Consider the following 27,419-nt stretch of genomic DNA (forward strand, 5'->3'; position numbering starts at 1 on the left):
AGGATGAGGAGCTCAGCGGCTGCACCAGGGAGGACCGACTTCATGCAGAACCCAGAGTTGAAAACTCCGAGCCTGAAGGGAAATCTGGCAGATTCCCACAGCCCTCCTGGGATCCTGGACAGCTCTGGGAGCCAGGAAGAAGGTACCGACTCCGGAGCCCTCAGAGTAGCTGTAAACGGGGTAAACGTGAAGGCATTCCTTCATGCTGCACCAAAACAGGTGGAAACTTCATTGGCACAAGGAGCTTACGCAAACTTCACACCTGCATTTACTGAACAGTTAGCTTCTGCTACTCGGTGGTCGCTCCTAGCAAGCCAGGGTTTCAAATGACATCCCAGTCAACCCTGGCCATCTGGAAGACGGTGCGCTGGCCCAGGGCTACACCCTCTCGGAGGAGACCATGGAAAGAACGCTGAGCTGCGAGTTTCTGGCTGAACATAAGGCAGAAACAAGTAAACTCTCTGAATTGGATTAGCAGCTTCTATGCCACACACACAACAGTAACAGGCAAAAATCTAACTGGCCGAGGGGCGTATGCACGACCTTTAACCCATCAGTGGCTTATGCTGAACCAGGGGACGAACCAGGTTAAGAGGCAAAAAGAAGAGAAAAAAAAAAAAAAAACCTGAGCGGGGATATCAGAGATTGTGCAAGGTGGGACTGCTGGATTCGGGGATGGGACTGAGTTCTCAGAATCAGTCCGACCAAGTCACCAAACAAATAAGCAAATTACAAACGTGATCCTCCTATAGATGCAGAAATGCTTTTGACAAAATCCAACCACATTTCAAGATAAAACTCAACTAACTAGGAATAGAAAGGGAACTTCATCCACATGATGAACTGGCAAACTCTTGGATCAAATAAAGACACGCTTCAAAAATGGAGCTTTTCTGCAAAAACTGGACCAAGCAGGTCAAATGGTGACCATTCTCTGGGGATGGGGCTTTTGGGGAGCTCCAAGCCCTTTCCGCTGCCTCCAGTGACTGCTAGGCTGCTTGTTTTGTTTTTTTTTTTTTTAAGATTTTGTTTATTTATTTGACAGAGAGAGACACAGCAAGAGAGGGAACACAAGCAGGGGGAGCAGGAGAGGGAGAAGCAGGCTCCTCGCGGAGCAGGGAGCCCGATGCGGGGCTTGATCCCAGGACCCTGGGATCATGACCTGAGCCGAAGGCAGACGCCTAACGACTGAGCCACCCAGGCGCCAGCAAGGCTGCTTTTTTTACGCCTGTCACCGTCGCAAGGCTGCTGACTTTCAAGGCTACCAGGGAGCTTGGAGGGAGAGGTGGAATTAGGGAAAACTAAAAATGCCACGGATCTCACTGCTTTTACAGAGATTCCGCTGTTTTGCTTGTATAAATGCTTCTTAGAATGTTGCAATCCTTTACTTCATCTCCAGAGTTCCGAAGAAGTGGATTTGGATCATTTTTGCCAGTGTTCTCTTTGCTTTCACGGGGATGAAAGGGATGGCTCCATTCGTGCATCCAATCTCCATAGCACTCTCAAGAGAATTATTCTAGCCCTTGTTATTGTTGAGGAAACAGATACTCAGAGAGATTGTGTGACTTACTTAAGGAGACACACCTCAAGAGAACCTGAACCCGGATTTGAACCTCAGAATGTCTGTCCGATTTCAGTGGTGTGCTTGCCCTGATCTCCCTCTCACTGCCTCACCTCCTGCAAGGTGCCCTCCATCACCCTTTCACTCAGTCCTCGGTTCCCTCCTCTCTGCCAGCTCTTCAACCCACGGGTTTATTTAGAAACTCGCCTGTGGGAGGATTGTTCATCTCTGAATGTGGCACACAGGAAGAATACTTGAGGAATGTTTTAAGCACCAACAGGTGATGGTTCTGCTCTACGGTTGAAAGGAGGAAGGGAAGCTCTTCTTCATGGGATTGGCATCAGGCTAGTTAGCTGGAGGGCTCCTGAAGTGATGATAGAAGGTCTCAAGCACCTTTCCTGCTCTACCTGTCATCAGGAATGTCAGCTCATGCCGTGCCCAGGTGAGCTAGGACATGAGGTTGTGTTTCTGAGTCACACACAGGTCAAGCTCTCAGCTTTGGACATTACCATTTTTAAAAGTGTTATCCTGGTGTTCACATAGATGGTGGAATGGCCTCCTGAAGGTTTAGCTGTGGCCACACCCTGTGAGGTTGAGATGTCATTCTACAACATTCAGGACATGCCATCAACTGGGAGTAGAGGTGGTATTGTTTCCCTGCAGATTACAACTAATAATCCACGGAAAAATTTTTTGTTTCCATCCACACAGCCCTGAGTTCACTGGATTTTGAGATTCTAGTAGCAAAAGGACCCCTATTACTCCAGGGAACAGAGTCATGGTTCTGATAAATTGGAAACGGAGTCTAACCCCTGCCATTTGGAGATCTTCACTGGCTGAACCAATGGAGAGAGAGAAGAAGTTATTGTCCTGGATGAAACAATAGATTCTGATGAATGAGGGGAAATTGGGTGGCTTTTCAAAATGAAGTGAAGGACTGTGTCTAGAACCCAGGGGATTTATTCAGACACCTCTTTACGGCCCACAGGAAACTGCCAACTGATAAAGACGGAACCACTAAAGACATTGCTCCTGGGCTACACCTTGACTTCAGTGATTGGAGATGGACTCTATGGGCATCCACATATGTATATTTATACATTTACATATGTATATGCCCAACCACTAAAATCAGGACACAGGACAGTTCCCACACTCCAGCTGGCTCCCTCCTGACCCCCTCCCAACCAATCTCCCACCAAAGGGAACCACGACTCTGCCTATTTTTCACTTCATATAGATGGACTCATACAGTCTTATGTTCTTTTGTATCTTTTCACTCAATATTGTATTCATTCATGTGTGTATGGCCTTTTAATTGCTCTGTAGTATTCTTTTGTATGAATGTACCAAAATTTGCTTATTCATTCTGTTGTAGATGAACATCTGGGTTATTTCCAGTTTGGGATTATTAAGAAAAAGCAGGTAGGAGTGTTCCTATACCTGTCTTTTGGAGGGAAATATGCACAAATTTCTATTGAGGATATGCCTAGAAGTGAAATGGCTGAATCACAGGGAATATGTATGTTTAACTTGAGTAAATACTGTCAAAAGTTTTCCAAAGTGATTCTAGCAATTTATTTTTTTAAAGGTTTTATATTTAAGTCATCTGTAATCTCTATGCCCAATGTGGGGCTCAAACTCAGAACCCTGAGATCCAGAGTCACACGCCCTACCGACTGAGCCAGTCAGGCGCCCTGATTCTAAGAATTTAGACTTGTACTCACAGTGTATGAGAGTTCAAGTTGCCCCACAGTTACCGTCTACAATTTGGGTTGCCAGTTATCTTAATTTTAGTAGGGGATGTCAAAAGTTCAGAATAAAAAACGAAAATCAACAAATCACTGAAGTAATAATTAGAAAAAGTTTATTGTATACACATCAAAGAGACAGTTTGCAAACGAGGAGCACTCAAACCAGAACAGGGAGGGAGGCTCAGAGGTATATCTTTATGCAGCAGCTTCTATAGTGACTATTTACTCTTCACAATGATTGGTTATGATATTAGAATTTTCTTAAATGCACGGGAATTGGTTAGCAGTTACCTCCTATCAGTTTGGGGGAACTACTTTGTTTCACTTATGATTTTCAGAGGCACCAGCGAGAAGTGACCCAGGTCGATTTAGCCTTGCTTGTCTTGCAAAATAAGCTAAATTAAGCTTTGCTTGTCTGACTAAATTGGTTTTGTCTACTCAGGGTATTTTCAAGTCTGGTCTCTTTTTTTTTTTTTTTAAGATCTTATTTATTTATTTGCAAGAGAGAGAGAGAGAGAGAGAGAGAGAGAATGAGCAGGGGGAGGGGCAAAGGGAGAAGCAGACTCCCCACTAAGCAGGGAGCCCAATGCAGAACTCGACCCCAGGACCCTGAGATCATGACCTGAGTCAAAGGCAGTTGCTTAACCAACCGAGCCACCCAGGTGCCCTAGTCCAGTTTCTGTTTCTATTTGATTTTAACAGGTACATGCTTGTAGTATCTTATTTGCTTTTAATTTGCATTTCCTTAATGAATATTAATGACGATCACCTTCTCAGGTGCTCATTAGCCATTTTGCTATTTTGTGAAGTGCCTGCGCGCAAGGATTTTGCCCAGTAAAAAAATGAGTTGGTATTTTCCTTACTGATTTGTAGAAATTCTTTTAACATTCTGGAAAGACGTCCTTTGTCAAAATATGCATTGCAAATACATGTATTGCAAGTATATGTACCCCATTCTGAGGCTTGCCTTCTCAACGTCTCTTGATGGTCTCTTGATGAGCAGTTGTCCTTAATTTTGATGAAGATTAATGTTTTATGTTGTGGTTAGTACTTTTTTTCCCTTAAGATTTTATTTATTTATTTGAGAGAGAGAGAGAGAGAGAGCAAGAGCACAAAAAGGGGGAGCAGCAGAGGGAAAAGGAAAAGCAGGCTCCCTGATGCGGGGCTCAGTCCCAGGACCCTAGGACCATGACCTGAGCTGAAGGCAGACACCTAACCAACTGAGCCACTCAGACACCCCTGGTTAGTACTTTTTAAAGTACTTGTTTAGAATACTTACTTTATTTACCCCGAAGTCATGAAGGCATTCTCTCATGTTTTCTTCTAGAAGGCTTATTGTTTTACTATTCACATTTATGTCTACAATCCATCTCAAACTAGTTTTTGAGTTTGGTGTGAGGAGAGCCATGAGAAAAGACCCTTCTCTCCTCAACGATTTTCAATGCACTTTTGACTCTGTGACTAGAATTAACTTCCCTACCCACAAATTTGATTGTGCCATTCTCCTGGCTAAGTATTTTCAATGGCAGCCCATTGTTCTTGGGATAATGTTCAGTCTCTTGCTTAATGTAGCTTAACAACATCCAGCTTGATTTAGCCACCTCCGATTTCACAAGTCAAATCTGTCTCGTGTTCACCGTCCCACTCAGAGCTCAGACACACTGAGCAGAGCATTCCCGGGACATGCTCTCATCTGTGGACCTTTGCAATACAGAATGCTTCCATCTCCTTGGGGTGGTTACCTACCATTCAAATTTCAGGTCTCCCCTCCTCCAGGAAGCCTTCTCTGACTGCACAGTCCCTGTCCCTTAAGTTTAGGTTGAGTGACCTCATTATGTGCTCTCTTGTACCCCGACTTGTAATTGTGTTTAAGTATCTCCCCCACTGTAACTTCTCTAAGGGAAAGGAGGCCTATTTAGTTCACATGGAAGGTACTTCCTAAATATTATTGAATGTATGAATAAATGTAAGGTGGACTCCTCCGCGTGGGCCTTGGGGAAAGAAAGGGGTTTCAGTTCTCAGATCCAACACTCGGCTAATACGTTAGTATTTCTGAGCCTCAGTTTTTAAATCTGTAAAATGGGAATGCGATATTCGCTAAGTAGGGATGCTGTACATAAATATTTAGCGCAACGACTGGCAGGCACACGGCGGCCCCTTTTAATATTGATAAGATGATGGAGTGTACCGAGCGCCTACTCTTTTCCATGCGCATGCGCCGCCCTCGGTCCGTCAGCAAGCCCGGCCCGGCGCGCCCCCGCGCGTCCCCACGCGTGCGCGTGTTCGACCAGAACCCCAGGTCCGGGCCAGAGGTGAAGGGGCGGGACCTCCGCAATACGCTTGCGCCGTGGGGAGGCCGTGCCCCGAGGAGGCGGGGCCGCGCAAGCGCGCAGGGTGCCCCGGCTCCGGAGCATAAACAAGAGCGGGCACGGGATGAGGCGGCGGTTGATCCCCGGGCAGCCAGCTGCGGCCAGCGAGGCGGCGAGCGCGGCCCGGCGCCGACCCTGAGCGCACCCGACACGCCCTCCCGCGCGCGAGCCCCCGGCCGGGCCCGCCCGCCGCGCGCCCACCATGAACCTGGCGAGTCAGAGCGGCGAGGCCGGCGCCGGCCAGCTGCTCTTCGCCAACTTCAACCAGGACAACACGTAAGGCCGGGCGGGGATCGGGGGTCCGGGGCCGGGGGCCGAGTGCCGAGGCCCGGGGCCGGGGCGGGCGGGAGCCCGAGGCCGGGGCCGGGGCCCGAGGTCGGGCCTGCACGTTCGGGTGGAGGCCGGGGCGGGCGGGGGCGCCCTCGGGGGGCGGGCCCGGAGCGTGGAGGGAGGGGCGCTCTGCTCGCGGACCCTCCGGGCGCTGCGCTGGAGCTGCGATCTCTGAGCGGGGAAAGTGATGGAGGTAGGGAGGCGTTTCACCCACCCGCCGAAAGGTTGCTTTACCTTTTGGGGCCTCCCTTCTCACGAAGTTGGGGCAGAACTTTGTGCCTTGACCTGTTGTCTCAGCCGCTTCCGGAGCGGCGAGAGTGCGTTTCTTCCTTGTATCCCACCTCCCCTTCTTCGTCAGCCCTCTTCCTCCACCCTTTCCCCTCTTCAGGCCCTTCTAGTCTCCTCCTCATCTTAGGGCCTCATTCCCTTCTTCCCTTTCCTTTTCTTCTTGTCTCGCTGTTCTTTTTTTAGGTAGCTTTGATGTTCTGCCCGAGCAAGAAACAGATTTAGCAATAATCCTGGCCTCTGATCTGGGGAGAAACTGAGCCAAGGGGGACCTGAGGAGTCTGGGGCCATCCTTAGGGGAGGAGAGGCCACTGATGCCGACCCGTGGATTTGGAACGCTGTTTGTCCAAACCCATGTGGGTTTGCAGCTGATTCTTCAGAGGCTGTCTGGGTGACCTGTGAGGATAGTTAATAGATGAAGTTTCTGGGGAAGGAGGGAAGGAGTTCTGGAACTGGAAGGGAGGAGAGCCATCTTGGGAAGTGAGTAAGAGGAAGTGATGTAAGTGAGGAGGAATGGGTCATTGGCTTCATAGTAAGTAGTTGGTTGAGTTGTTATTGGCTGAATGGAATCAGCAAAGTAGAAAAAACTTTTTTTTTTTTTAATGAAAAGTTAATTGTGGAACAGCAAGCAGCAGGTGCTCAGCAGGGCCTCCCCAGAATCGTGAGGTTAGTGCAGATGGTCCGGCAGGGGGACCGCACAGAGGGTGGGAAGGAGGCCCATCTCCTGCTCCAACAGCAGATGAGGAACCTGAAGTTCACAAAGGTCCAGAGCTGCACCTGGATATTCCAGGTGGCCAATAGTGGAGTGGGGGCAGGACTGACTTCTCTTCCAGTGATCTTCCCACCCTGCCCCACTGTCTTTTCTACCTAAAAGGTAGGATTTTGAGGACAGCGAATTTAGAAATCGTACTGTAGCAGTCTTTAAAGATTAAAACTACCACATACATAAGCATACTGTGTGACCAAAAACCAGTACAACAGAAACATCTTGGACAACCTGTTGCACGTGGTTGTAATTGGGATAGACTATATTATATTCATCCAAGAAGCGAATAGAGCATTTCAAACCATCTGTGATTTGGTTTTTAAGCCCTTAGTATTTTGAGATCGGTAAGAAATGGTAGCTTTGTGGTTATTTTTATGTCTTGTATAAATTAGAGAATTTTCAAAACATTTTCTACCTTTTTTTTCCCAGTTTCTAACTACCCATTATTTATATTGAAAGGAAATATGACAATGTGTTCTCTTTTGCTGTTATTTCAAATGGGCTACCAAATTCCATATATAATAGAATGTATCAATCTGGCTTGAAATTAGACCTTTTCACACTTGGAAATCATGTGCTTCCCCGCTCCTCAGTGGGTCCTGAAGTTCAAGAGATTTCTGTGTCATAATTTGGACTTGCCAGAGACCTTGATAGAGTATGAACATAAATTGTTAAGAAAGAGTAAGTTAGGTTTATACTGGAAGTTTATCAGTTAAAATGACTGTAATTTGTCTTAAATACATGAGCTCCTGAGGAAAGGCTGCACAATTTACCCCTTTGCCTCCCTTACCCGTCTCCAGAAACTGTCTTTATGGAGGAACACAGTTTTTCACAAGACAAAGGTTATTGGTCTGGGATCCACATTCACTGTCTTGAGTGAGAAAATCTGGAAGCCATTTCACTTAATAGAATACGTGTATGTTACACAGGAATGCTTAAAGAATATTCCTTGGCATAGCAGGCCGTATCTGTCCTGCCTTTTTGTCCTGGCAATGTGGCTTCAAATATTGTCCTCATTTTTCTAGGATTCTTTCCCTGAAAGCATGACTAAGTTTTGTTTTCTATCATTTGTTTGATTTCTTTTCTTTTCTTTTCTCTTTTTTTTTTTTAAAGCAAGAGCAGTGAAAGAGGCACCAGGAACAGCTGATCTCAGTCACCTACTGACTGGCTAGTTCCAATCCTAGTTTCTGAAAGTAACAGTTTGGAAGGTTTATTTTGGAGGAGTTTTTGGCTTTTGAAATTGAAGTTAACAAACTAATAAGTGGTAGAGTATCGCTTAAATGAAAATGTCAAGGACTGAAGTCCTCCACTGGATGTCGCTCAGCTTGTGGGAAGCCTGTGATTTGGAGTGTCTGTTTTAAAATACATCTCCAAAAGGGGTAGACGAAAGAGAGGGACTTGATTTTCCAAGTCTTCCATTTGTAGCATTGATGTTGTTAGTGTCCAGAAAAGTTATGGAGACGCTTGTTTAACAGATTCTTCTAGGTTACAGATATTATTTTGGGAAAGTCACTGCTCTCCACTTTCTCCTCATCAGTAAATTGAGAGGCTTGATTGTGGATGGGTTTTAAGGATCCCTCAACCTTAAAGTTTTAGGTCATTCTGCCTGCTGGGTGGAGGGCGTGTTGGAGGAGGGAGGGCAGGACAGTCACCCAGGAGGATATTGTCCAACAGCAGTGGCCTGTGGAGAGCAGACTGGTCAGCCATCGGGACTTGGTGTGACCCGTGGGCCGGGGGTGTTGCGGGGAAGTTAAGGTTACTCCCAAATCTCTAGTTTGGGTTCGGAGTGAACAGTGATTCCATTATGGGGAAAAGATTAGAGAAGGATTCGGTTTGGGGGCAAAGGATGAAATCTTGCTTTGGCTCCTGTGGAGTTTTCGAGGCTGTAGGTGGAGACCCGGGGCGGAAATGCTGTGAGCCAAGGGAAAGGGCCTGCTGGGGCCGTGAGCTTACTAGCTAGAGCCCCGGGGTCTACCAGGTCTCGGCAGTTCCCTTTGTTTCCTTTTTATGGGTGTGGACTGATGCCACTTAACCCTCTAATCAAGTAAGAAGATAATGGAAAGGGAAAGCCTTTCGGGACTAATTATTGATAAGAAGGCAGAGAAAAGAAAAAGGAGTTAAGAAAAAGATCTGATTCACATTTGAGGGTTGTTGTTGTTGTTGTTGTTTTAGTGGGAATCCCTGTCTTTTAGATACTGAACAGTCAAGTTTAATTCCGCGACAGGCTTGCAGTCAAAGACGTGGGTCAGAGCCAAATGTTTGTTTTAGCCCCTCCCAAAACCCTCCTGTCAACCAATAAAATACCAGAAGATACTGTAAAAGGTTGAAACCCATTGGATAGGGAGAATAAGGAAGGAGTCACTGGCAGCAACATTTTGGAAGCTAGCAAGGAGTACAGGAAAGTGGATCCCGAGTCTACATCTAGTGGAGAAAGCAGAGAGCCAGCCTAGTTTAAACTGCAGAATCCCCAGAAGGCTCAGGACTGGCAGTCGAATAAAGGGGGACGGGATGAAAATGAAGAGGATTGGCCCAAAGCATGTTCCAGAAGCACTCCCTCTCCCATCCTGGCCAAGGACTTGGACCTTGTCTCCAGGGCATATAACAGGGTCTCTGGATTTTGACAGGCGCAGCGGAAGGCAGCAGTATAGTAGGGAAGTAGGCTTGAGTAAATCTGTCCTTTATTATAGTGAGCTGGCTTTCCCGTTGTCAGTAAAAGATCTCACTGTGTTACCTTAAAAAAAACCACACAAACATTTATTGGGGAATAACATGATTTAATAAGGGAATCTCAAACTTATCTGTTACTCTGTCTCCCCCATTAATACGTCTGCCATTGTATGATTAGGCAAATCATGAGAAATTATTAAAAGCAGGATCAATCCTCAAAGAGGGATGTATGAACCTCATTGCTGGTGTTACCACCCTTTAAAAACACCTTCTTTTATTGATAAAGTATATATTCATATTATACCATAATACCTGTCAAAATAAATGAAATATTTTTGCTTACATTTCTTGCTGATTGAGGTTTTATAAACCGTGCAATTAAAATTCTAGCTAAGGTGTTTAATACCCTAAACCAGTTTCAGAATATCTGTAAGAACATCAAAGTTCTGATGTTTGATCACCAAAGCCCAGTTTTGACAGATTCTCCTGTCAGGAGCACAGCATCAAAATCCAGGTTCTCATTAACTAGTTAAAGCTCCTTAACTTTGCCCATGGAAGAAGCCCTCTCTAAGTTTGTTTTATTTATTTATTTTTTTTTTTAAAGATTTTTTTTATTTATTTGAGAGAGAGAGAATGAGACAGAGAGAGCACATGAGAGGGGGGAGGGTCAGAGGGAGAAGCAGACTCCCTGCCGAGCAGGGAGCCCGATGCGGGACTCGATCCAGGGACTCCAGGATCATGACCTGAGCCGAAGGCAGTCGCTTAACCAATTGAGCCACCCAGGCGCCCTCTAAGTTTGTTTTATATATAAGGCCAATAAGTTTGATAATTTGGTTCCTAAGTCAACAAGAAGTTTAGAATGGGAGAGGGGCTGTTAATGATGGGGGGAGGGTCATAAAGAAGTGACACCTGTCGGCAAAACAGAAGGTGGAAAATGTATTTAGAAACTCAGCACTACAATCTGGCCATCTGAGGTCAGTACACAAAACCCTCAACTCCTTGTTAGCGTCTGAGAGGGTCACTGTATTGTAATAGTAGGGTAAGTTTAATGATGGGAGTCCAGAAAAATGTTAAGAATTTCCCATCCCCTTGTGATAGAAACACAGGAAAGCATATAATACAAGAATGACTTTTTCATTTTCTAATCAGAAATGGCGGGGGGAAAGGTATTGGTGCTTAAAATAGCAAATAGCAACCATTAGTTATCTGGAAAACATTTTCCCGAACACCAGCTTCCCAAAAGTTGTAGATTGCTCAGATTTTGTCTTATTTTTAGCTTTCCTGGATATTCTTCTATTTTTATTGGCTCCTTTATTGCTTTTCAAAATATTTACAGATAACAGTACCTGATTACTTCATTGATACAATTAATTCAGTATAGTGAAGTATTTTTGCCCCCCAAAACGGGCTGGTAGGAAGAGTTTTGTTTCTGTTTATACATCTAAGATGAACCAATTACAGCTTAAAAATTTAATAGTGCTTATAGCAGCTCCGTTCTTAGAATATATTTCTTCTGCATATGGGTGAAAGAGAGGTTGGAAAGCTCAAGTTTTTAATAGATGTAATGACCATTAGAGGGGCCCTAGTTTTTATCCTGGTGTGCAGAGACTCCTGGTCTAGTCTTCTGGTTTGTCTTCTGCCTCTGCTTGTTTCCATGTCCCCCCAGACATTGAATCCACAACAGTCCCAGTAGCTGCTTCCTCGCATGTCCCACGCTTCCTGCTTTATTGGCTCATCTTCTGTTTCTCAAAGCTGTGCTTTCTCCTGTTTTTTCCTGTGGTCAGTCACGTTCCAGAGAGTAGTGATCGTCTGATGAGGAACACTTCGTTCGTGTCCCAAGGCCCCTGTGCTGAGGGCCTGGAGAGCCCGCAAGGTCCCTTCAGGCCTCTTAGCAAACGCCACAGTGCTGAGTTGGGTGTGAGTGGCTTCACCTTTTCTTTGTAGGTCAGCTGTGTACAGATTTGAAGATAGCTTTTTGCTCCATTTTATTACCACCCCACTGCCCGGCCAGAGTGTAACATGGGTGATTGAGCTGCATGGCTGTGGCCTCGCGGAAAGGCAGAAGGGTGTCGTCATCCACTAGGCTGTAAATGTCTTTGTTTAAAGTTTGGAGTGCCGGCTAATTTAGCTTTTGGACTCGCACATAGATCAGATCACCTGAGGAACCCCACTTTGTTCTGAGGGGGTCATTAGGGCCGATTACTTCCGTTTATTTGTCAAATTTATCTTTAAGGTTTTGTAGGTTTTAAATATTGTCTGTATTTTATTGGCCTTCACCCTTTCCTGGCTGCAAGGTGGGGCATCTTGCTCTGCCACTTTCCCCTTTTCTGCTTAGCCACCACTCACCTGCTACAAACTATGTGAAATTATTTGTGCTAATTTTTGGTAGAGATGATGGTAACATGGAGCTAGTTTGTGCATTATCACTGTCTATACATATCAGCTCTTATTTCTGATTTGGCTTTTTTGCAGGTCCCTAGCTGTTGGTAGTAAGTCCGGTTATAAATTTTTCTCCCTTTCTTCTGTGGATAAGCTGGAACAGATCTATGAATGCAGTAAGTGTTTGCTTTATTTTTCCCCCTTCTTAAAAAAAAAATAGACAAATTATACTTGAATTGGAATGCATTCTCAAATTCTAACACTGTGATTGAAGCCCCGATACCCCTTGACCAGTACTCTTCCTTCCCCTTGATCCTCACAGATGGTACGTGTTCTTCAGGGTCTGTGCATGTGCGTACTTACACGTGTACATGTAGAAACACTTGTTTTATGGGTGATTTTTTCCAACACATGATACCGTGCTGTATGTATTATTCTGTCATTTCTCCCCACTTTAAATGCCATTATTTAAACTATTTGGGTTTCTGTTACAAAGGGCTTCCAGAAAATTGAAAACCTCACAGCCCCCGTAGGAATGATTTGTTTTCTTCTGTTGTCATTTTATGGCAGTCGGGTCGCCCACATGTCAGAGACGATACGGGATTGTGGAAGGGTCGTGTGAGCTTTGACTTCTTGCTCAGTCACTTACTTGTGACTTTAGATAGATTGCTTCATCCTGGACCTGAGTTCCTTTGGTTTTCTTTTGTGTGTGTCTGTGTATGGTAGTGCTTGCTGATTACATGGTAGGTACAGACCCCTCCTCCCCAGAATGAATATGCTAGAAAGCTTGGGGCTCTTCCTACGTACATAACTTGTTTCCTATGCACTTACGTAGTTACACACGTGTAACAGATACGCACATAAAAATATACTTTTGTTTTTGTGTGTGGTTTCATTTTATAGAAGTGAGCTTGTAATACGCTTTGTTCTTTATTTTTGTTTTTAAAAACATGATCTCTTTTAAACTGAGGTGACTGTGGATTACGTGCAGATGTTGGAAATAATACAGATCCCTTATACCCTTCTCCCAGTTTCCCCCAGTGGTAACGTTTTGCAAAAGCACAGGATAGTGTCACAGCCCGGAGGGCGACATTGATGGGACCCATTGCTCCCATTCAGGTTGCCCCAGTTTCACTCGTACGCGCGTGTGTTTTGTAAGTTCTGTACCGTCTTAACGCCCTTGCTATTCCTATCTTATTATCCTATTTCCTATTTCCTATTTCCTATTTCCACCACAAGCAAGACGCTGGACAGTTCCGGCATGGTGGGATCCTTCCTGCTGTCCTTTTATAACCACACCTGTCTCCCTCCCACCCCCCCACCCTCACCCCTGCTAACCACGAATCTGTCCCGTTTCTTAAATTTTGTCATTTCAAAAATGCTATGTGAATGGAAGATTATAACCTTTGGGGATTGGCTTTTTTTACTCAGCATAATTCCCTGGGAATTCATCCGAGCTGTTGTGTGCGTGTCGGGAGTTCCTTTTTATGACTGAGAAGTATTCCATGGGTGTGGATGGACCACAGTTTACCAGTCCCCTGTTGAAGGGCATCTGGGCCGATTCCAGTTTTTGGCTATTACAAATAAAGCTGCTGTGAACAGAGCTTTGGGTGGACATAAGTTTTTATCTCTCTGGGATAAATAAGAGTACAATTGCTGGGTCATATGGTACCCCCAGTTCTCTCTCTTTCTTTTTAAAGAAGCTGCCTGAGTATTTTCCAGGTGGCTGTACCATTTTACATTCCCACCGGCATTGTAGGAGAGATCAAGTTCCTGTCTGTCTTTGCTGGCATTTGGTGTTATAGCTGTTTTTCACTGTGGTCGCCCTGAAAGATATGAGCAGTGCGGTCTCATTGTGGTTCTGATTTGCTTTTCCTTAACAGCTAATGATACTGAGTATCTCTCCGTGTGCTTATTTGCCATGTGTATATTCTCTTCAGTGAAATGTCCACGTTTTTGCCCACATTCTCATTGGATTATTTGAGTTTTTTTGATGCTGAGTTTTGAGAGTTCTTTATATATTCTGGATACTAGTCCTTTGTCAGACATGTGGTTTGTAAATATTTTCTCTATATATAATAAGCAATCCTGAAACCTGCCCATGGCCTGACCTCAGTTAAGAATCCTTGTTAGAGAGGGGCGCCTGGGTGGCTCAGTCGTTAAGCGTCTGCCTTCGGCTCAGGTCATGGTCCCAGGGTCCTGGGATCGAGCCCCGCATCGGGCTCCCTGCTCCACGGGAAGCCTGCTTCTCCCTCTCCCACTCCCCCAGCTTGTGTTCCCTCTCTCGCTGTGTCTCTCTCTGTCAAATAAATAAAATCTTAAAAAAAAAAGAATCCTTGTTAGAGAATTAGGAGTTCCATATGCAGAGCATACTTCTTGTAATTGGTCACACTGGAATATGCATTCAGGGAGAGATTGAATACTTAGCATTTCAGCTCTGTGAGCATGCGGTTGTGGGCAGTCGGGTTTCCTCCTTATTAACAATATCAGTACCTCCTTTCTGAGTGAGTGTTCCAGTGTTGCCAGCTTTCCTTTCTTGATGGTTTGGTGTTTCATTTTGGCATTCTACTCTACCTACCAATATCTCGGAAGAAGGGGAAGATTGGGCGAGTAGAAGCGAACAGGCTTCTCGTTTCATTCTTGGTTCCATTCACTCCATGAACTCGTCTCGAGGACCTGCTGTGTACCAGCCCTGTTCTGCATGTGCAGAGGCGGTGGCAGCCACGCTCCTGGCCCCGTGACACTCACATGTAAATGGAGGGAGACGAAGAACAGAATTATATTTGTGTCCAGTGTTAGGCTGGGGACACGACAACAAGCACAGACACAAATACCTCCTCCCACCCCTGCATCCCCACCCGTTAGCCTAAGATGAAGACGTCAGGGAAAATGTCATTTCTTCTGCCAGTTACTTGAAATTGAGTTCTTGTGGTCCGCCGGGAGGTCAGAGGCCTTCCAGGCTCCCTCCCAGGCCTCGGCCTCCTCTCTTCAGTAGGCCTCTGGGTGACCCCTCACCTCCATCAGTGGAGTGTCTGACTTCCCCCACAAGTCTGTTGTTTGTTGCTGCCCCAAAGGCTAGCACCCAGGCCCTTCCTAGGGAGCTCATCAGTGTCTCTGACTCATACTTCCCGTGGGTTGCCTTAGAGTTTACTCCTTTTTTGTCCTCAGACTTGGCCTGCTGATGCTTACTAAATCTTCTTTTCAAAATCTTCTTTTCTAGTATGTAGCTAGAAGATGTGATCTGGGTGATAAAACGGCTGTGAACTCGTGTGCTTGCTTATCTCAGGTGGCTGTCAGTATTTTGAAAAATCTCCAAACTGGTCACTCCCATGGTCCCACATAGGATTGTTCCCTGTAGGGGATTTCTTCAAAGAAGGGTAGCCTGATTTCTGGATTCCATCAGGCTTTTATGAATGACTAAAATGTTTACTAACTCTACATCCCAGTGAGCTCCTGAATTGTGCAATGAAAGTGTGGCTGTTATGACCAGGGTCATCTGCTTTGAAATCTGCAGAATTACCCCCCCCAACCCCCATTTGGAGACCCAGTGCTGAGAAGGGGTGTGAGAATACCAAAGCCTGGTCTTTACTCTTCCTCAGATGGAATCAGTTCAGTGACTAATCTGTTCCCTTGAGCTTTATTTATGGATTTTTGGTGCCTCGATTTTTAAAGGTTTTTGATGGAACAAAATGTGATGTCTTGATAATATTGTGAAAAGCACGGGTATTTAATGACCAACATGGTAAGGTGGAAGGTTTCTTTGCTCTTCTTAGTGAACTTTGACCCTTAGAAATAGGTGATGAAAATGACAAAGAACTTTTTGAGGGTTAATACTTTAAACTGGAAGCGATGAAATTCTTTTGCTCTGGGACATTGTCCAGCTTTCCTCTCTCTCACACACTTTTATTGAGTAGATCAAAGAATGTCCGTTCAGAAACACATTAGCTACCGAATCAAGATGGTTTTCTGGAATTTTTCTACAAATAGAAGCAAAGAATACATTTGATGCCTCGCGATTTGGTGCAAGCTCATAATCTCAGCTGCGTGTCACAATCTCAGACTTTCGCTCTCGGTCACTGTTGCTGTTACGGAAAGAATGAGCCAGAACTGGTCTTGGGAAGAACAAGATGAACAACTGCTTGTTCTTCTATCGGTTATTTAAACAAAAAAAAACCCTTCGCCCAAAAACAGTGGAAGATTTTTTTCCCATCTATATTGTGATCTCTCAAGTTGCAGGAACTCCCATGTATGCTTTGCCTTTGTGTGTGCGCCCTTTTGTCCTGTCTCTCTCTCTCTCTGTCCTTTGTGTGTGGAGATACATAATGTGCAAACGTGTGGTCTCCCTTCCCTGAAATGTTATTGCAATGAAATCCTACCCCCTTAGACAAAATAAAGGGTGTAGAGATGTTATTTGTAAAATATCCCATAAGTTGGGAGGAAAAGTTGGCTTTTTCACATTCTACATTGTTTATGTTTGCATTTCTAAGTGTCTGAGCTAGGAAAACATAGCTCAGGAAGCGTTCAGTTCCGAAACCGAGCAGAGCAGACTGTTCTTACCTGCGCAAAGGGGACCGGCGCCTGCTTTGTCAACAGCAGCGTGTCCACAGACCTAGAGCACCTTCCACCTGAAAACCCGCCGTCGTTGACCCTGCAGGCTGTCATCTGCATCTGAAGGTCTGGGAAATGGTGCTTTTGAGATTGTTCTGATTTGACAGACAGCCCTGGTTGGACTCTTCATTTCCGTGAGCTACGTGGTTTTGGACCTTGGGGGGAGAAATCCAGTGGCCTTTCTCTGCCTGAATCCGTCGTGAGGAAGATCGGGCTCTTGCCTCTGTAGAGCTGCGGGCAGCCGGCAGACGCGCCTCCTTGGATGTGTGTCCTGTCTCTTACTTCCTGGTTTCTTCCCTCAGCGCTCTAGAAGTTTGTCCTCGTCAGCTCTGAGCAGCACCCGCAGAAGCAAAACAGCATTCTTTTTTAAATCAAGTAATTCGTTTCTTAAATAAAGTCTTGGATAGGTAATCTCTGGGAAGAACATTTGTCGGAAACTGTGGCCGGGCCTCCTAGAATGGGCCTTGAAGGCCAAGCTTTGAGTGACACTTGAGGTCACTGAGGTTTATGTTCAGACTTCCTCAGGGGTGGGTCGAGTGAGTGTTTAGCGGGGCCCGAGCCTCCGTGACAGGCCACCTTGAATAATCACAGACGTTTAGCCTTCTTTCTCCTGCTTTCATTGGGTGGCGGGGCCCTTGGGTTACTGGCCTGATGCCTCGTGCACCCTAGTTTCGTGGGAGGGCCACGCTGGGTGTGCCTGGGTTTAGTGGGAAGTGACCGCGCATAATGCAGGGGTGCTCTTGGGAGTGAGGTGTCGTGTAAGAATGTTAAAGAGCTCCTTGAAATCCTGCAGTAGAAAATTAACAGGCCTAAACCCCCGATAGCGCGGAGATAGGTCGCGTTATGAAGGTGTGCTCCTGAAATGGTGGAGGCACTTGGTGCTGGACAGAAAGGCGCTCTGCAGCCGGTCCTCGTGTGTTGTTAACCGCTTCCCAAGTGGTGACAGAAACAGGTTAGCTGCAGGGTCACCCGATTCATCTGCCCTTTACACGAGGGCCTTGGCCTTTTCCTGGTTCCTGGCTCCTTTGGACGTCTGATGAGACTTGTGGTGGTTTCAGAGACCCCGAAGCCCGCGGGAGGGTTCTAGGCCTCGGGGCGCCGGAGTCTCCAAGAAGACCCCCCCTCCGTCTGCCCCTGCCAGGAGGCTCCGCCCGACAACCCACGTCCACCCTCCGCCCCTGCTGCCCTACACTTCTTACCTCATATCTTAACACATTGGCCAGAATTCCAGTTCTGCGACAGTCTGTGCGGTTCAGCAGCTTTCTCGAGATGTAATTTATATGCTGTAAAAATCACTGGTTTAAAGTGTACAAGTCAGCGGGTTTTAGTATATTTCCTAAGTTGTACAACATACCATAATCTAATTTGAAGACCTGTTTATCCCCAAAAGAAACCCTGAGTCCCTCAGTAGCCACCGGCCACCTCCCTCGCAGCCCCCATCTGCTTTCTGCCCCTGCGCGTCGGCCGCTCTGGGCGGCTCAGATAAATGGAATCAGATGCGGCTGGCTTCTTTGCTTCGAGTGTTCTCAAGGTTCATCCACGTGGGAGCATGTCTCAGCACTTCATTTCTTTTATTGCTCAGTAATATCCCCTTCCTCGGACACACCACGTTTTGTTGAGGGACACTCGGGTCGTTTCTACTTTGGGGCTGTTGTAAATGGTGCTGCTGTGAGCATTTGTGTGGACGTGTGTTTTCATGTCTCTTGAGGAGAGAGACGCCTGTCGGAGTGGAATTGCTGGGTGAGATCTTCCTTTGGCCCCCTTGTATAGACTCCTGGAGCTGGGGAGACGGAATCAACAGGAAAACGTGTAAATGGATAGATACTGCCAAGTTGCCCTTAAAAAGGTTCTTATTAACAGGGTCTGAGTGCCTGTATTCTCATGTACTACAACACTAGGCGTTAGCAAACATTTAATACTATGAGTCTGAGATAAAAAGTACATTTATTTGCCTTTACATTTCTTAAATCATACCTGAAATGGAACTCTTTTTTTCATGTGGTCATTTGCTTTTTTTTTTTTTTAACTGCTTGTTTTTTAACTGTTCCTTTGCCTCCTTTTCTATTGGACTATTTGTCTGATAATAAAATAAATAATAAATTTGATTTAAAGCAAATTAGCCATTTGTTGTGAGTTGCAAATATTTCTCCTGGATTGTTTGCTTTTTGACCTTGTTTATGGTCTTTTTGCTGGGTTGAAGTCTTGAGTTTTTGTCTATTCAGATGTATTTGTCTGCTCTTCCAAGGCTTCCATGCTTTTTGGAGCAGCAGAAGGGCGTTTCCTATTTCAGGGGTGTGTAAAACATTCTCCAATGACGTCTTCAGTTCTTTGGTATCGTATTTTACATTAAATACTCAATCCACCCGGAATTTATTTTGATGTTATGAGATCTTTCATTTGTATTCATAGGCTGGAAAAGATGGTTTTCCCATGTCCTTAGTTATTTAGAGGGGCCTACCGAAGTATTTAGGGATGAAATGTCAAGATAATAGCCTCGGGGTGCCTGGGTGGCTCAGTCGTTAAGCGTCTGCCTTCAGCTCAGGTCATGATCCCAGAGTCCTGGGATCGAGCCCCGCATCGGGCTCCCTGCTCAGCGGGAAGTCTGCGTCTCCCTCTCCCACTCCCCCTGCTTGTGTTCCCTCTCTCGCTGTGTCTCTGTCAAATAAATACATAAAATCTTAAAAAAAAAAGATAATAGCCTCTTTTCGAAACTTCAAAAAAAAAAAAAAACATAGTTGAAGCTAAATGGCAGAAAGATAAATTTGTTCAAAGTGATGGATATAGGAGGTTCATTATACTGTTCTCTTTTGTGAGTATTTGCAGTTAAAAATGGCTTTATGGCCTCCCACATCCCCCCATTTAAAAAAATTCTAAAATCACATCTGCATTTTTTTCTCTATTAAAATTTCAAAAAATTTTTCAAATTTGTAGTTGGTAGAAAAAAATAAGCCAACACCCCAACCCACTAGTTGTTCACTTTTTCTACACTTGGATTTAAGCAGATGAATAACACATCCTGTCCTCTTCCCACCATTTTGTTAATGGACATTTTCAAACACAGAGAAGTTGAAAGCACTTTGCAGTGCACCCATATGTCCACCTTAGGGTCTGCTGTTAACCCTTTACTGTAGTCATCCTGTCACACGTCGTCCGTCCGCCGACCCGTCCTTTGTGTGCGTGTCCCGGGGCGTGCTGGCATCGGTACATACGTCCTTGAATACTGCGCCATAGAGGTTACTCACGAGAGTTCAGGGTGCGTTTGTTTATTTTGAGGTGATACTGACATACAATGGAGTATAAATCTTGAGTAGACGTTCTGTGTTTTGACAACTCCTGCATCTCCTATCAGGGTTTACCATCACCCCAGAAAGTTCCCTCCTACCCCCCCCCCAATCAATTCCAGCTCCCGTTCACCTTCTTTTTTTTTTTTTTTTTTTTTTAATTTTTTTTTTTAAAGATTTTATTTGACAGAGACACAGTGAGAGAGGGAACACAAGCAGGGGGGCAGTGGGAGAGGGAGAAGCAGGCTTCCCACAGAGCAGGGAGCCCAATGCGGGGCTCGATCCCAGGACCCCGGGATCATGACCTGAGCCGAAGGCAGACCTTAACAACTGAGCCACCCAGGCGCCCCACTCCCGTTCACCTTCTAAGAGGCAAGGAGGGTTCTGGGTATTTCCTGCTATAGATTAGTTTTGCCTGTAATAGAACATCATGTAAATGCAGCATGTGCTCTTCGGGTAAGATTTCTTTCACTCAGCGTAGTGTTTCTGAGGTTTGCCCACATTCTTGCATGTCTCAGTTGCCCACTATATAAATACATGAGTTTGTCCATCCTTCTATTGATGAACATCTGCACTTTTTCCATTTTTAGCTGTCATGAGTATAGTTGTTATGAACATTCTTGTACAAATCTTTCTGTGAACGTGTTTTCATTTATCTTAAGTAAATATCTAGGAGTGCAAAGTGTGTTCTGTCTTATGAGAAACGTCTAGATTCTCCTCTAAGAGGCTATCCCGTTTTGTATTCCCACCAGTGCTGTATGAGAGCCTGGCCCTGCATCCTCATCAATGTTTGGTGTTACTAATCTTTTTAATTTTAGCCATTTTGATGTTTTTTTAGTGATAACTCATTGTGGGTTTTTTAAGATTTTATTTATTTATTTACAGATAGCAGGGGGGACAGAGGGAGAGGGAGAGAAAGAATCTCAAGGCTCCCGCTGAGCACGAGCGGACTAGGGGCTCGATCCCCTGACCCTGAGATCATGACCTAGCCAAAATCGAGTCAGATGCTTAACCGACTGAGCCACTAAGGTGCCCCTGGTAGTTCTATTATTTTTTCAGGAACCTCCCTACTTTCCATAGTGGATGCACTGATTTACATTCCCACCAGCAGTGTACGAAGGTTCCCTTTTTTCCACACCCTTGCCAACACTTGTCATATTGTGATGATTAGTAATGTTGAGCGTCTTTTCATCTTCCTGTTGGCCATCTGTATGTCTTTGGAAAAATGTCTATCCTAGTCCCCCGCCCATTTTTTAATTGGGGTATTTGGTTTTTTGGTGTTGAGTTGTATAAGTTTTTTTTTAAATATATTTTGCATATTAACCTGTTATCTAATATATGATCTGCAAATACCTTCTCCCATTTAGTAGGTAGCCTTTTCATTTTGCTGATGGTTTCCTTTGCTGTGCAAAAGCATTTTAGTTTCATATAATCCCATTTGTTTATTTTGACTTTTGTTTCCCTTGCTTGAGGAGACTGGTCCAGAAAAATGTTGCTAAAACCAATGTCAAAGAGCTACTGCCTGTGGTGTCTTCTGGGAGTTTCATGGCTTCAGGTCTCACATTTAGGTCTTTAGTCCATTTTTAATTTTTTTGTGTATGGTGTGAGAAAGTGGTCCAGTTTTCCCAGCACCATGTTTTGAAGGACCGTCTTTTCCCCATTGTATATTCTTGCCTCCTTTGACGTAGATCGGCTGACCATGTGTGTGTGAGGTTTCTTCTGGGCTCTCTGTTCTGTTGGTCTCTGTGTCTGTTTTGCGCCAGGACCATACTGTTTTGGTTCCTGTAGTTTCATAGTGTAGTTTGAAATCAGAGAGCATAATTCCAGCCTAGTTGTTCTTTCTGAAGATTGCTTTGGCTGTTTGGAATCTTTTGTGGTTCCATACAAATTTTAGGATTCTTTTTTCTAATTCTGTGAAAATGCCTTTGGTATTTTGATAGGGATTGTGTTGAATCTCTAGATTGCGTTGGGTAGTATGAGCATTTTAACAATATTAATTCTTCCAGTCTGTGAACATGGAATATCTTTCCATTTATTTGTGTCTTTTCCAGTTTCTGTCATTGTGTCTTACAATTTTCAGAGTACATGTCTTTCACCACCTTGGTTAAATTTATTCCTAGGTATTTTGATATTCTCTTAATGCAATTGTAAACGGGATTATTTTCTTAATTTCTTTTTCTGATAGCTCATTATTAGTGTGTAGAAACACAACTGATTTCTATATGTTAATTTTGTCATTTGTGATTACTGAATTCATTTGTAAGTTCTGATAGTTTTTTGTTGGAGTCTTTAGGGTTTTACGTCTTATAGTATCATGTGATCGGTAAAGAGTGATAGTTTTACTTCTTCCTTTCCAATGTGGATGTGCCCCCTCCCCCGTTTTAAGGCCTTCTAGAAAACACTTGGTCACATGGAGAGGCATGAGGACCATTTTTGTTAGAATCCCATGACTGGCATTGCTCTGCACGAGGTTGATTGAGCTCTTTTCAGATCCCAGGGAGATTACATCAGGCAGTCTACTGGAAAACCGGGACAGATTTTTCTCTCCACACTAGGGAAGAAACTGCCACTCGTGTGGCAGGATGGACAATGGTTTGTATCTATCTATCTTTTTATCTATCTACCTACCTACCTTTTTTTTCTTTAACTGAACGATGGTTGACACACAACATTCCGTTAGTTTCAGGTGTACAACGTAGTGATTCCACAACTCTCATGGCATGCTGTGCTCACCCCAAGTGCAGCCACCATCTGTCGCCGTCCAGCGCAACTGCGCCACCACCCACTATTCCCTGCGCTGTGACTTACTCCATAACGAGAGCTTCTCCTACTCCCCGCCACCCATTCTTGCCCGTCCTTCCAGCTCCCTTCCCTCTGTCAGCCACCACTTTGTTCTCTGTATTTATGAGTCTGTTTCTGGGGTGGTTTTTTTTTGGTTTTAGGTTCCACATGTAAGGGAAACCATATGGTATTCATCTCTGGTAGAATACCCTCTAGGTGCATCCCTGTTGTTGCAGATGGCAAGAGCTCACTCTTTTTCCATGGCTGAATACTATTCCTGTGTATGTGTGTACCACGTCTTCTTTATCGATTCACTCGTCGGTGGACACTTGGGTTGCTTCCAGATCTTGGCTGTTGTAAATAATGCTGCAGTAAATGTAGGGATGCATACATCTTCTCGACATAGTGTTTCATTTTCTTTGGGTAAATACCCAGTGGTAGAATTCCTGGATCATATGGTGTTTCCATTTTTAATTTTTTGAGGAGCTTCCATGCTATTTTCTACAGTGGCTGCACCAATTTACATTCCCACCAGCAGTGCACCAGGGCTCCCTTTTCCCCACATCCTCGCCAACATTTGTTATTTCTTTTTGAGGATAGCCATTCTGACTCGTGTGAGGCGGTATCTCATTGTGGTTTTAATTTGCATTTCACTAATGATTCGTGACGTTGAGCGTCTTATTTGTCTGTTGGCCATCTGCATGTCTTCTTTGAGAATATGTTTATTCAGGTCCTTTACCCAGTTTTAAATCAGATTATTTGGTTGAGCCAAATAAGTTTTTTTATATATTTTGGATACTAACCCATTATCAGATACAGCATTCGCACACACCTTCTCCTGTTCTGTAGGTTGTCTTTCTCTTTTGTTGGTGTCCCTCACTGTTCAGCAGCTTTTTATCTCGGTGCCATCCCTTCCCTGAGGAGACACATGTAGAAAAATGTTGCCAAGGTTGAGGTCAAAGAGGTTTTCTCTGAGGAGTTTTATGGTTTCAGCCTTCGATCCATTTGGGATCTATTTTGTGTGTGGTGTGAGAAAGTGGCCCGGTCTCATTCTTCTGCATGTGGCTGTCCAGGTCTCCCAGCACCATTTGTTGAAGAGATTCTTTTCCCCATTGGATATTCTTGCCTCCTTTTGCTTCTTTTTCTTTCCCGTGGCTGTGACCAGCACTTCCAACGCTGTGGTGGATAAAAGTGTCTTGTTCCTGATCTTAGAGGAGAAAGCTTTCAGTTGTTGGCCATCGAGTGTGATGTGTGACCTGTATTAAGTTGCGGTCCACCTTCCAGTTTCTGTGTAGTTCATTCCTTCATAACCTGTCCTGTCTTCAGTCGCTCCATTAACGTGTGCTAGCTCGTGTGTGTGAAAACAGACACCCGCCTAACCGTGCACACGGTACGTGTGAGCAGCGCAAGGGCTGCCGGCCCTCCCCGCGCTTCTTCGCCTCTTCGTAACGCGGCTTCTGCCGGCTGCCAGGGTTGTTCTCCACTTTCTCCCCGTCTTTCACAGCTCCTTCTGCCTCCACCTCTCCATCAAGATCTGTCAGGGTCACCCGCTAACATCCGCGTCTGTAGCTTCGGTGCCCGCGCCACGACGCGGCCGCTCTGGGCACAAGTTGCTGTTCTTTACCACACCGTCTTCCGTCGGCTTCGGGGTCACAGGGGCCTGGCTGTCCTCCCTCGCTCAGTCTCCGTTGCTGGCTTTCCTCCTCCTCTGCCGGACCTTGAGCTGTTTCGGTGCCACCCGGGGCCCTGGGCCTGGTTCTGTCCCTGGCCTCAGCGCCGTGCTCTTATTCACCGCTCCCTCCTCGTGCCTGGAGCTCGTGGGCAGCACCTAATTGTCTGTGTCCGGTGGCTGAAGGAAGTCAGTGAGGTTGTGTCCGACAGAGGAGTACGAATCCATTCTTTGAAGAAAAAGACAGTCAGTTCTCATTGTTCCTGGCAGTCCCGTTCTGTCAAGTTGCCGTGAACTCTGAACTAGCGAATACTGAAGAGTTGCTCCCAGGGTTCCTGTGAGCCTCTGGTCAACGGTGTTTTCATCAAGTGATGAATACATGAGCTTGTTTTATGTGTTTCTATTTAAAGGCATCTTATTTGAATACATATTGTTGATTTATTAACAACGAACTCATGGCAACAACGCTGTAACTCATGCTAAACAAAGCTCATCTGATGCACGTGATTCTCCGGGAGGCACATCGCAGCGTTCTTGCCCTTGGGAGCAGCAGACGGCGCTGTGGCTGGGGGCCGTGTTAACTGTGAGCTCGCTGACCGAAAGCACAGAATAGACCATGCAAGGACAGTTGTTCACAGGATGAGCTGAGAACAAGAAAGCAGAGTGGACCGCCCTGTCCGGCTTCAGCTGGGCACGTATCCGTCCAGCACCTCAACATTTTTTTACTGCTTTGTGAGTGTCCACGGAAGACTGTAGAAGCCCCACAAGTACTAGTTTGGGGGCTTACAAATACACTTCAGCAACCAGGCAAATTTACAGATAGAGAATCTGAATAATGAGGGATCGACTGTATTTGGGAATAAGTTGTTTTCACCGCTGATTTAACTTAGAGGGCAGTGAATTTAAATATTTACTTACTTTATAAGAAATCAGTGTCCCATAGGCCAGCCTCTCTTCACTGTCTCCCAGTCCCACCGTGAATAACGCTGAGGCTCCAGCTCTTGTTTCACCACTGAGGAAATGGGTACCGGGTCTTGAAGCTAGTGAACAGGAGAGTCAGGACTGCAGTCTGATTCCCACGAGGGGCCTGCCTCTCTCGGTCCCCGTCACACCCCCGACGTGCTGAGGACCGTGGCACTGCGGCGCTTGCCCAGTGCTCATGCTAGAACGAGCACAGTTGGACTTTACCACCCGAGAGCGTGGTACTCCTTCACCACTGACACAAATATCGTGGGTAGCATTAGCCCACTTTTTAGATGGGACCTTAGTCAAGAGATTATTGTGTTTTGTTTAATCGTATTTTGAAAAGTTTGGGAAGTAACCCAGAATCTAATCCTAGGTCTATTTTCAATCATTCGACAAACTGATAACCAGCTACTCTGGAGCCAGGCGGTGCCAGACCTGGGGTTCAGCCTGCCTTGGCCAGGGACACCACTGATTGCCCAGTGGTAATGTGATAACTGCCAGAATGAGAAGCAGAGAAAGTGATTGATTAAGAGCATCCCAAACAGTCATTAAATCCTGAAGAGGGAGACCTGGGACAGGGATGGAGGAAGTGCCCTCGGCCCCTGGGCCTAAACAGCCAGCCACCTCGCCCAGCCAAGTGTGGCGACCAGGAGCCCTCCCAGCAGCTTCTGGTCGTAATGTGGTATCCCCGCCAGTTTCCGGGGGCCGCTAGTCAGAGAAAGCAAGTATTGGGCCCTGAAGGACATTCTCACTGCACACGATCAACTTTCTGGCTTCGGATCGGGCTCATCTGAGTTTGGTCACCCTGGCGATTGAGCTCTGCCGTGTGCCAGACGGCATTGCGAAGGCTAGAGACCTGCTCATCAGTAAAGAAGGAGCACACGTCCTGCCTGAGTGTGGCAGCAGGACCTCCCGTGATTCGGCCCTGCAGCTGAGAGTCAGGTCCTAGAAGGGACTGGCCGCTTTCTGAGATGCTGCCAGGCTGGGAGCTGCAGACACCTGCTCTGTTTGCGTCAAGGTTAGCCTGCTGCTGAGGGAAGGGGAACTTGTGTTTTGTGTGAAAGTGACTGTGAATCAGACCCTTGATTTCACTGCCTATTCCATTCTAAGTAACAGCAAAATCCTGTAGTTTTTCCCCACAGGCACGTATTAGGTCACTTTGTACATACATGACTCTGGCTACCACCCAGCGTGCGAGCACCTCGTCGTGCTGAGCACATCAGTCCATCACATCTATATGGAAACGACTGATACCAGGCATTTTCCTAGAAATAGTTTCTCTCTCTCTTTTTTAAAGATTTATTTATTTTAGAGAGAGAGCAAGCGGGGGGAGGGGCAGAGGGAGAGGGAGAACCTCAAGCCGACTCCTCACTGAGCGCGGAGCCCAGTGCGGGCCTTGATCCCAGGACCCTGAGATCATGACGTGAGCCGAAACCAAGAGTCGGGCGCTCAACCGGCTGAGCCACGCAGGCGCCCCTAGAAATAGTTTTGTCTTAATAAAAGGTCCCTTGGAGCTTGTTCTTTCATTTTCTCTAGTAGTTGGGTTTCTAACCTAACTTAAGCGTGTCTTTGTTACACCATTTAAATCCAGCAGCAGAGCTAACGGAAAGGAATCCTTTTGAGTAACTTTGTATCTTTTGTGTGAGTTTTCACGTTAGGGCATCTGATTTACAGTGGACACATTGCTGAGGCTTCAGATAGTCAGAACTTCCAGGTCCCCTGGGCTGGACCTGTCTGGTCGTCTGTGTTCTGTGTGCCCCGCTCCGGTCCCGGGAGATTGGGTGCGGCCTCAGGTCACTGTTGGGTTGAGGAACGGGTGTGTGCGTACTTGCGATGGCAGAGACAGGCCGCGTGCGGAAGTAACGTGGATTGTTGCCTCTGTGATGATTTTTCTACAATCCAGTCTTTTCTTTGCTTCTAGATCTGAACTTACCAGGTATTTACTACTAAAACAAGGGCAAAAATAAAGACTGGGGACATGTGGCATTTACTGGAGGTGGGGT

The 27,419-nt window shown here is 45.7% G+C and overlaps 1 protein-coding gene across 3 annotated transcripts in view; it reads left to right on the forward strand.

The window, feature by feature from the left end:
* The first annotated feature begins 5,684 nt into the window (after positions 1 to 5,684).
* Positions 5,685 to 27,419, forward strand: part of WIPI2 (WD repeat domain, phosphoinositide interacting 2) — a 35,638-nt gene continuing 13,903 nt past the window's right edge. The window contains exons 1-2 of one of the 3 annotated variants that reach the window (XM_032394252.1): positions 5,685 to 5,960; positions 12,205 to 12,287. In XM_032394252.1, the coding sequence (XP_032250143.1) occupies positions 5,887 to 5,960; positions 12,205 to 12,287 (157 nt within the window). In that variant the 5' untranslated portion in view covers positions 5,685 to 5,886. Of the gene's footprint in view, positions 5,961 to 12,204; positions 12,288 to 26,373; positions 26,435 to 27,419 lie in introns of those variants that run through there. The other 2 variants (XM_032394251.1, XM_032394253.1) reach the window with 2 other exon arrangements.

This window comes from Phoca vitulina, unplaced genomic scaffold, assembly GCF_004348235.1.
Source record: "Phoca vitulina isolate PV1807 unplaced genomic scaffold, GSC_HSeal_1.0 scaffold79, whole genome shotgun sequence".
Taxonomy (NCBI): Eukaryota; Metazoa; Chordata; class Mammalia; order Carnivora; family Phocidae; genus Phoca; species Phoca vitulina.